The 10,788-nt window shown below is 35.5% G+C and overlaps 1 protein-coding gene across 1 annotated transcript; it reads right to left on the bottom strand.

Moving 5' to 3' along the window:
* Positions 1–7,981: 7,981 nt before the first annotated feature.
* On the bottom strand, positions 7,982–8,517 carry LOC136780777 (uncharacterized). Its single transcript, XM_066739330.1, has 2 exons — positions 8,282–8,517; positions 7,982–8,215 (listed from the first exon to the last, which is right to left on the bottom strand). The coding sequence occupies exons 1-2, from the start codon at positions 8,481–8,483 to the stop codon at positions 8,058–8,060; spliced, it is 360 nt and encodes a 119-aa protein (XP_066595427.1). The 5' UTR covers positions 8,484–8,517; the 3' UTR covers positions 7,982–8,057.
* Between the last annotated feature and the right edge of the window lie 2,271 nt (positions 8,518–10,788).

Here is a 10,788-nt window from a genome sequence, read left to right as displayed (position 1 = left end):
TACACACCAAATTGGACAACTGAAATATTTGAAATTATAAAAGTGCAGAAAACAAATCCTGTTACATATTTACTTAGAGACTCTAGTGGTACTGATATATACGGAGGATTCTACGAATATGAACTTTTAAAAACTGCTAATCCTAATGAATATCTAGTGGAGAAGGTATTACGTAAGAAGGGTGATAAGGTCTTTGTGAAGTGGTTAGGATTCGATAATAAACATAATTCATGGATAAATAAAGATAATATTTTGTAAAAACAATATTTATTAATAAAATTATTCAATTTAAATATAATTAATTTATTCTATAATGACCCCATGGTAGAGTCGATACAGTTCCGTGCACGATATAACGCTTATCATCGTATGGGCTGAGAGCTACTTTCCGTTGCGTAATCGAATAAACATTATGCAATTTTGAGCGAATTAAATTTTGATTGCGGACTTGTACAGTAAAATTTGTTAAACAGTCCTTATAGTCCTCGAAGGTTATGTTTCTAGCAACAACGTAAGTCTTAATACCTTTAGCTTTTTTGATAATTTTATTTTGTACTTTAAATGTGTACATTTTTGATCTCAGTCCAATAAACTCTGTCATTATCTGCCCATTATTCTCATCTTTCATCAGCCCAGGGACTTTTTTATTTACTAGAGGTAAATTGTACTGATTGTTGGGAGAATAATCGCTTGTATCGAATCTAGCAAGATTCTCCCTCATAATAGTGTAAATATCATCACACTCAATGCTGTATATTAGACTATCCGTATCGGTATATAACGCTTTACATTTGCTACCGAACGTAGGAAGCATATAATCATAATGAAGATCATACAAACATGTTTTCGAAATATCAAGAATGCTCATACCTACGTATATAGGCTTATCGAATTTAGCTGCTAATTTTGTTAATTCAATCGTGACCAAATTCTCACTGAATATAGTGCGACTGTGAAAATTAGGCTTAGCAATCATTGCTTCAGCACCATATCTTCCCTCCCACTTACTCACGAGTCTCACATCAACTCTATTTCTAACATTCTCCATAGTCTTACCGAACACCGCATTGTTCATTAATTTGAAAAGATTTTTCTCAAACTCATTTTTAGATGCTGCACGCAAACTAGTGTTCAAATCGATATATTTACGTAACTAGGTGGACTGCTGAAATCCTAAAACGCGATGAATGTGTTTTAAGACAACACCATTACGCATACATTGCTGTAAAGCACGATAGTGTATAACATAGCGCTTCTTATTTTCTAAAGTTGCAAGTAGCTTCTTCTGACGTGTACCCGGTGGTGCATCACGTACGGGACAAAATGGAAGGTCGGAATGTTTATCGTGAAGCATGCTTGGATACTCTAAGTCAACCTCTAAAATATAACCCTCGGGTGAATCTATCGGTATATTAGAGATATCCAAATTATTAACATTTTCAATCCAGCGAAATCCGTGAGTAGGTAGCGGTTGAGACATTGCCCACCCATACAAATTATTTACATCGTAGTACATTAAATACTTAGAAGGTTCCTCGGGATTGTAGTTTTGCATGTACCGATTGTTAGCCTTTTCATAGCGGTGCGAGCATTGGCTTAAACCACCACGTATGCCTCGTTCTACGAAAAGCAGCATTTCTACGTCAGTAAAAAGTTCTAATCTTATTTCTGTATGTTTGAGCATTGCATCCCAAGTGAAGCCTGGGAGTGTATAATAATGAGCAGGATCCAAATTATAAGTTTGCATGCAGCTATCACGAACATTTTCGAAAACGTCAGCCAACAATAGTACATCAGTTTTCAAATAGAGATCGCTATACTCCCCAAGTGTTCGTATTTGAAATTTGGTCCATACCTCCTTAGCATGATTATACGCACCCTCACTAATATCACTATCGGATAATCTATTATAGAATATCTCGCGTGGAGGTAAAGCAGTTTCTTCCAGACGGTTCAGACTATCTATGTAATCGTAAGGAAAAATACCTTTCCTTGTCAGAAGGTTAAATTGTTCTATGTTTAAATATGAGAATTCTGACTCTAAATTTTTTAACTGTGATCTCGTTAAATATGAACTCAATTTGTCTAAACTTGATGCCATAAATTTGAAAGAATCGATAAACCTTAGTTGTATATTATATTTACGGATGAATTTAGTGAATGAAATATACTTCTCCTTATGTACAGGTAACAAGTGTACTGAACCTTCATACAAGTTAGCGATTGTACCGAAAATAAAATGTGCGTCATAACCTGATAAATTATGAAAAATTACAGGTATTACATGCGAATCGTTAAAGTTTAAATTACAATTATTATGAGCAGGTCCCCTATATTTACCAGTTAAATGATCATGATCGCGAACACGTATTTGATCTGGAAGAAACGGCTTTTTACATATATGACAGTTGGGCTCAGTATAATGCCTTGAATTTTCACTAATACTTAGCGTTCTCATAGGCACTACAGTCTTTAGTTTTTCGCTCGCTATGCTAGCAATTTTATCGAGTTCTCGCACAAACCATTCTATACACTCGAGTCCACGATATGATTTGTAAGTTGAGAGCGATGAATCACGAACGCTTTTAAAATAATAACCTATACTAAAAGGTATGTGTTTTTGATAAATACCAATTTCGTCATCCGTTTGCTCAACTTTTTCAAGCAAGCATTCAATGTCAGCGTATATGACAAATGGCACCCTCTCACTGTTCTTCATGTTATTGAAGGAAACCCAACGGTCCTTGTCAGGTAGCACAATTCTGATGTTTTTATTGAGTTGCGCACAATCACGTTCATGCGATTTTAGTTTCTCATCATTGTGGAAATAGTGTAAGCAACTATAGGAGGGAAAAAGTAATATTAGAATATAGAAGCAGTAATTATATATATATAGTAAAACATACCGATCACAAATAAGATGAGAGCGTTTTCCTCTAGTAAGCTGTCCATTTAGCAGTCTGGAAAGGTTCCTGATGCATATAAAATGTGCTGCTCCTTGATGCTCGAGAAGAAGAAGATTAGCGTGTCTGGTCCTCTTGCATTTTGTTAATTGTAGAGGTGCTATGATTGTATTCTCATTCGTCTCAGTCTCTTCCACCATAGTAAAAATATTAATAGAGACATCATTATCTTCCTCAAATTTCGGAATCTGTTTTAATGTAGTCGGAAACGTTATACTTCTAACATCGAAAACATTTGTAAAATGAGGATATGAAGATTTTCGTTGTGGATGAGTATTCGGTTTTGCCGGATAGAGTGCAGCTGTTACAGCCCATGCAAAACATGTATTATCATCACTGTGTATGTTTATCACAGCCTGTTTATTCTTAATAGATTCTGGAAGCTCGATGGCACAACCTATATGCAGCGGGTTATTATAATTTATATTTATAATTAAATTCAGAATTTTTTCCAACGCCCATCCGCTATCACGCTCTTGAAACTCACTCAATTCTTTTAGAATTTTCTCTATTATATTTGTATTGTACCATTCACTAAAACTATCAGTTTTGTATAAAACTGCATTGCGGTTTGAGATATGTTTAATATCACTTATCTCTTTACAAATAAATTGTCCGTTAAAGATGCAATTTATCTTAACTGCGTTCACGTTATTAAACACTTTTTCTGTGTAGGTCTGTACTAAGTCTTTTGCACCTGTTAGAAAATCACGTGGTTCTATATAATTATAATTTACAACCATTCCGCTACATATTCGAGATTTAAATGAAGACTCGAGATCTTTCCAAATAAGCTTTCTCACTCCAATTGATTTCTTATTTTTTGCCGCATGCAGAAGTAGACGCTGGATAGTTGTTATTTCAGTCAGATTTTTGTGTACTGTATCGGGAGCTGCAGATCTATTAGCATCTCTTAAACTTCGAATATAATCACGACACTTGCGTACCCACTCATGATAATTATGCTGATTTCCTAAATCAGGATTCTTGAGAGCATGATTCAAACAATAACTCTTATCCTTAGCTGCTCTAAGTAGAAGACACTGTATTTGTGCAATTTCTGCAAAATTTTTCTGCAGCGTGCCTATAGGTGCGTTGCGATTAGAGATTCTGAGTTTATGAATATATTCACGACACTCGCGTACCCACTCGCGATATTCTTCTTGCGTTTTCAAAACTCTATTTCGTAGAGACATCTTTTGTTCTTTTCTTCGAGAGGACTAATCAGGAACTGAGGAAAAGTGGGTGGGAAACTGAGCTCTCTTTAGATAAAGGATCTCTGAAACACTTCAGGGGGTAAGAGAACATTGAGGACAGGTAACGACATGTTAGAAAATAGATGCAAGCGTTTTTCAGTTATACATATATTCCAGATTTTTGCTCATACATATATTTCATATAATAGACATTTTTTAAGGCACATACACCTTCATGATTCAAACATGCTGGAAGATGTGAATTATGCAAGCTATCTTCTAAATCAAAATCCCCCCACATAAAATTATCTACATTAGTTATTTCTAAATTACAAATATCTCTTAACCAATTTGTATTTTCAATTCCTTTCACAAAAATCTCCTCCTCATCATCATAAATATACTAGTAGATAGGCTAGGATGGTTCTGGGACCGCGTGGCGAGGGGGTCGGGGTCCCGCGGGGGCAAGGGAAGTAGGGGAATTGCCCCCTCTCCTCGTGCGCGGTTGTGCGCATGCGCATCGTCCTCCCCCGACGTTAAACTCGTAGGGTTCACACGTGACCTCCCCCCCTCTAATGTTAAGCAGTGGACGCCTGAGAGAGAGAGAGAGAGAGAGAGAGAGAGAGAGAGAGAGATTCCAGCAGAATAGTAGGGTACACACGTGGTCCCCCTTACGTTTATCCGTACAAGAGAGAGAGCCCCCCATCCCCCTTACGTTAAGCCATACAAGAGAGAGAGAGAGAGTAGTGCGATGATGCGACCTCCCCCCTCTTACGTTAAGCAGTGTACGTCTAAGAGAGAGAGAGAGAGAGAGATTCCATCTTTGTTCCTCTGTAGCTGATTCTTTGCAATATTTCTAGTACGGGATACAGTGGATTGGTGGAGAGGTAATGTAATAGAAAAAAAACATAAATTTAAGGGAAAAAGCCTTTCGGCATAAAAAACCCTCTTTATTGAAATACATATGAAATATATATATATATAGGTACCGCAATAAAAACAGCAACAGCATCTATAATTAAAAAGAAAAATTATTTATATTTATTATTAATATTTATTATTATTATTTTTTTGTATTAACTCTTACCGATTTGGTGGGGACTGCCTGTCACACACACACAACCTAGCAGCTCACATAGGCTACATATTAGGTAAACGTAATATTAATTACAGCCTACGCGAGACTGCAGGTTGCTCCGCTGCAGACTGCTCCGCTGCAGGTTGCTCCGCTGCAGACTGCTCCGCTGCAGGCTGCTCCGCTGCATGCAGCATCCGCAGGGCTATGGGCAGCGAATGTGGCCGCCGCAGTGGCTGCTGCTGTTCGGGTATCGTGCGATACCCTCTTCGCACTGACTGCTGCTGCTGCTGCCTCACAATTGGCCTCACTATTGCCACTGGTTTGGAGGAATGTTTTAGATCCTCCAGCGTCACTTTCTTGTCCGGTAAACTAACTTTCCTTGTGGAACTCATGATGGTTCACTGAAGACTGATTTGAAGAATGCTCTCCTCTACGTGTTCAAATTTTCTCTCTCTCTCTCTCTCTCTCTCTCTCTATACTCCAGATGAAGTTTATACATCTTTAACAATACATATTAGCCTTCTCTCCACTTCAGATCAAGTTTACATATTAGCCTTCTCTCCACTTCAGATCAAGTTTACATCTCATTGTCAATGCGGAGAGAAGTTTATATTCAATTATCAATACGTATTAGGTTTCGCGATCGACTTCTTTTAAGGCGTATAGTCCATCGTCGTAGATACTTATCATCCGCTCTGTAATAAGAGCGGAGCCTACGTGACCTTACCTAAAGAGAAGTGGTTGGGACGTATTTGAAACACTTGAAAAGATTTAGGAGCAGTGTTCAAGGGTTCTATTGGTGTGAAAATGACTCTCAAGGCAATATAACTGGAAAATGGTTGCTGGCTTGCGAGTACCGTTATTTTTTAAAAAAAAAAAAACCTTATGGATAAAGAATTTTTAAAATGTAAATATTTTTCTTAATAAAAATTTTATAGGTATTTGAGCGATATAATTCCCATTTTGTTATTATTCAATAAAAAGGGAAATTGTTATGGATTGATGGAGAGGTAATTAAATAAAAAAAAAAATTGAAGGGAAAAAGCCTTTCGGCATAAAAAACCCTCTTTATTGAAATACATTATTGACTGATGATATATATGTATTTGCTTGCTTCCACCGTGACGAAGTAAGTTGTACCTCAGGCTCGTAACTTGTGTTCCCCCGTGACGAAAGTCTCAGATTGCGCAGCCTCCAAAATTTCTCTCTTCAAAAACATATTTGAATTAATGTTGTTCTTCGTTTTCCTCCTCCTCATCTTCCTCCTCCTGCTCTTGCTCCGCTTGCTCTAGCCCTTCTTGTATTCGATTTCTGAGCTCCACTAGTTTTTCAACAATTACTATCAAATCTTCTTCCTCTTGCACTGTTTCCTCCATTTCACCCATTATCTCCACAAGTTCTTCAACCAAGGCGCTAAATTCAGGAATATCCTCCGGATTCCTCAACAAATCTTCGTCCTCTTCCTCTATTTGTTCCTCTATTTCACTTATTATCCCCACAAGCACTTCAATCAAGGCATCAAAATCAGGATTATCCTTAAAAATGTCTCGTTTTTTAGATGTAGCACGGAACATTGTCACTGTCGTTGTTAGCGTTAAAATGATCTCAAGATTTTTCGTCACTAGTCGCTCAGATGCAAAACGATCTCCCAATGAAATATGAACTGACCGATTACGCACGTACATTTTAGTTAGTCAGATACCTTTCTTTATCAATACATATTAGTTAACTCTTTATCAAAACATATTAGCCTCCTATCCGAGAAGCGGAACGCAGTCAAAGAGAATTTCAATAGAGACCTGATACGACGAACGTTAATAATAATAATAATAATAGAAGGAGAAGGAGAAATAGAATTTTGAGGTTGTGAAATGAACGATATTTTTTTGTTATTTTAATTAAAATTTATAAATATATTTTTAATAACATACATAAAAAAAAAAAGTTATAATTGAATTTAATAATAATAAAATATTATAAAAATGAAGTGGTAGTGAGAGTAGCAGTAGTAGGAGCGGTATCATCTACGAGAAAAAAAAAATTAGGAAAAATTATACTACTTATCCAAGCACTTGATAGTTTTTTTTTTTTTTCATCGATTCTTACCGATTGTTGGAGGTTTCCGTAAATGAATTCGACAGTAGCTGGAGAACGTCATTATCCTCGTCGAACCGTATTATATTTTCTGGAGAAATTTATTCCCAAATTTCTGGCTCCCACTCTACTTCACTACTATAATCTAATAGATTAGCCTCATCATCATCATCATCATCATCATCATCATCATCAATATTTGATGTTGATTTTTGCCGCTGAAGCTTCTTCCTCAACATTCTGACAATCGCGGTCAACGCGTTGTTATTCACTTCACCCCAATCTCCTTCCAAATCTACTTCTTCTTCTTCTTCCTCCACAAATTCATCCATATTCTGAATGTTTTCAATATTTTGTTCAATATTTTGTTCAGTAGTTAATCTGTACAATTTAATTGCACCCATTTTTTTCTTGTTGAAACTGTCACGTCAAGCAAACTCGGTAGACTGAGAATGGTAGAGATGTAAGCTCAATACGAAATGTATAATTATTATTATTTTCTCTATCAATACGTATTAGATTTCTCCACTTCACAATAGCTATTAACAGCCTCCTCCTCCTCTTCTACTACCTCGTCCATACTTTGGATGATAACGTTTTTCACGTGAATTCAAGGTTGAGGAGCAGGGGTTTGCTAGTTGAACAATCGTTGTAGTTTTTTAAATAAAATTAATATATATTTTTAATAATATTTCTACAATAATTTTTAAACTATTCTATAAAAATTTAATAATAAAAGAAAAAGAAATTTGGTGATTCATCTTCCTTCTTAGTCTGCTTTGACACATTATCTTTTTCCTCCTCCTCTATTTTTTTCTCCTCTTCCTTCTTCATCTCCTTTGACTCAATATCTTCCCCGGTCTGTTTCTCTTCGTCTTTCTTCACTTTAATTTAAAAATACAAACAGGTAATAATTATGAAAAGGTAAAAAAGATAAAGTTAATACTTACATTCTTCCTCCTCTATTTTTTTCTCCTCTTTATCTTCTTCTTCCTTCTTCGTCTGCTTCGACTCAATATCTTTTTCCTCCTCCTCCTCCTCTATTTTTTTCTCCTCTTTATCTTCTTCCTTCTTCGTCTCCTTTGACTCAATATCTTTTTCCTCAGTCTCTTCGTCTTTCTTCACTTTATTTTTTTCTTCTTCCTTCTTCATCTCCTTTGACTCAATATCTTCCCCGGTCTCTTCGTCTTTCTTCACTTTAATTTAAAAATACAAACAGGTAATAATTATGAAAAGGTAAAAAAGATAAAGTTAATACTTACATTCTTCCTCCTCCTCTATTTTTTTCTCCTCTTTATCTTCTTCTTCTTCCTTCTTCGACTCAATATCTTTTTCCTCCTCCTCCTCTATTTTTTTCTCCTCTTTATCTTCTTCCTTCTTCGTCTCCTTTGACTCAATATCTTTTTCCTCAGTCTCTTCGTCTTTCTTCACTTTATTTTTTGAAGAAAAAAAAATACAAACAAATAATAAATATAAAAATATTAAATAAATACTTACAGTTTTTATGCAAATAATGGTGCAGTTTCCGTTCATACTCTTCGAAGTAACGATTGAAGAAATCGTTAATTCGATTGACGTATTCCTCTGTCAATTCTCTGGGAAGAGTGGGTGAAAGAGGAACAATATCCTCTTGAATCATGATTAATTTACACTTTTCGCAGCTCATTTTTTCTTACTGTCACCGACGATGTTGTAACATTGAATGAGGCTGCGAGGACTTGTTTTCCCCTCTTTATTCCTCCGATGAATTTTAAAGAGTCACATTTTTGATTGTATCCACTTGGCAAAAACTGACACCTCCTCGTACGGGCAGTGGATACGTTCATTGTTCAAGTTCTTCTCTCGAACGTGTAAATTGCACGGTGTTTTTTCAAAATCATATAATTCAATTAAATCCTTAAACTTAGGGCAACCATACACTTCTAAATTAATATTATCCACATTCATCCTATTCAATAGATTTTTTTCAATGTTCCCTCCCTTGTAGGCTACTACGGGATTCTCGCACGTTAGGCAACCTCTAATAAAATCTTCCACATCCTCCTGCTCGTATTTCTCGAATCCCGTATCACTGTATTTTATACCATGCACCATATTTAGCAAAAACCACACAGTTTTTTTGTCTTTTTCACTAAGGTTTTTCATACTGTCACGCAAACGAAAAGATGCGTAAGAAATTTGATTACTTTTTAAATCAATTATAGCTATATCTTTATATTTAAGTTCTTTTTTATAAACTAAGAAACCTTCTATATCCATTATGTGAGTTATTCTATGCATTGTTGCGCTATTCTCGACGAAGATAAAAACTGAAATGAAGCATCTCCGAAGAAATATCTCCGTAGAGAGAGAAAGATTTTTTAAAAATATAAAGTTACATTCGATAAGGAGTCCATTGTTTCTTAATCTCTGGAAGATATTTTTTTTTTCCGAAGAAACTAACAATGGGAAAAAAATACATTCGATAAGGAGTCTTAATCTCTGGAAGATATTTTTTTCCGAAGAAACTAACAATGGGAAAAAAATTCTTAGAAAATATCCCCTCCTAAAAAAAACATTAAACTTTCTTAAATGTAACAAAAAAAAAAAAGATCGTTCAGTATTGCATCGAGCGACTGACGATAATGACACCGACATTCGTTGATTTTCAAGGTTTTGTATTGACCGACAAGAGTTTTATAGTTAAAGAATTTGCGGTGTTGCGTGATAATGAAGTGTATCACAATGTATTTTCACCACCATTTCAAGAAGCTTGGTTGAGCGATCTCGAGAGAGAACAGAACGAGTAAGTATTTTTTTTTTAAAAATGTAATGTTTTGTATATAATTTTTTCTTTTTTAAAGTTGGCTTTATTTTAATCGACATGGATTCAATTGGACCGACGGTCATTCACCTTATTACAAGCATAAAGATGTAATAAGAAAGTATGTAACGTCGTACGAGGGAGAGGATTGGATTTTCGTGAAAGGACGGGAGAAATATGATTGGTTGAGAAAAATTTGCAACTTAGAAAATATATACAATGCGAAGGAGTGTGAGTGGGGTAAATTTAGTCTTGGATGGAGTAAAAATTTCGAACCACCGTTACCCAAGTGTATGAATCATTATGGTATATGTTCACTGCAAAATGTCTACTATATGAAATCTGTATATGATCAATATATAAAGGAATAAAAGACTTCTGAAAAAAAAAAAAAAACAATGTATATCAATGTCAGTATGCATCTCAGACGAAACAATGGGATGTGTAGATACCCCTACTTCCATTCTCTATTCGATATATATAAGCGTTACTCTTCGCGAGAGACGCATTCGCAATTATTAATTTATTGTTGTTGTTGTTCACCGTATGACATAGTCATTTCTTTAAGAAACACACAAAATGTCGACGGAATTGCGAAGAAAATTTTTTACAATTAATAGTGCGAATGAGTACGACGCGTGGGTACTGGAATGT

Source organism: Prorops nasuta, unplaced genomic scaffold, assembly GCF_024137725.1.
Source record: "Prorops nasuta isolate Cenicafe-Biocafe unplaced genomic scaffold, Cenicafe_Pnas_1.2 PNAS00020, whole genome shotgun sequence".
In the NCBI taxonomy this organism is placed as follows: domain Eukaryota; kingdom Metazoa; phylum Arthropoda; class Insecta; order Hymenoptera; family Bethylidae; genus Prorops; species Prorops nasuta.
The sequence above is the reverse complement of the archived record's forward strand: the minus strand, read 5'-3'. Positions and strand labels throughout refer to the sequence as shown.

Bases quoted from the DNA above. Each gene is read 5' to 3' on its own strand.
- LOC136780777 (XM_066739330.1), bottom strand. From the start codon at position 8,483: ATGAAGAAGGAAGAAGAAAAAAATAAAGTGAAGAAAGACGAAGAGACT. The intron at 8,216-8,281 runs GTAAGTATTAAC...TTTAAATTAAAG, and splicing joins AAAAATAGAGGAGGAAGAAT to TGAAGAAAGACGAAGAGAAA.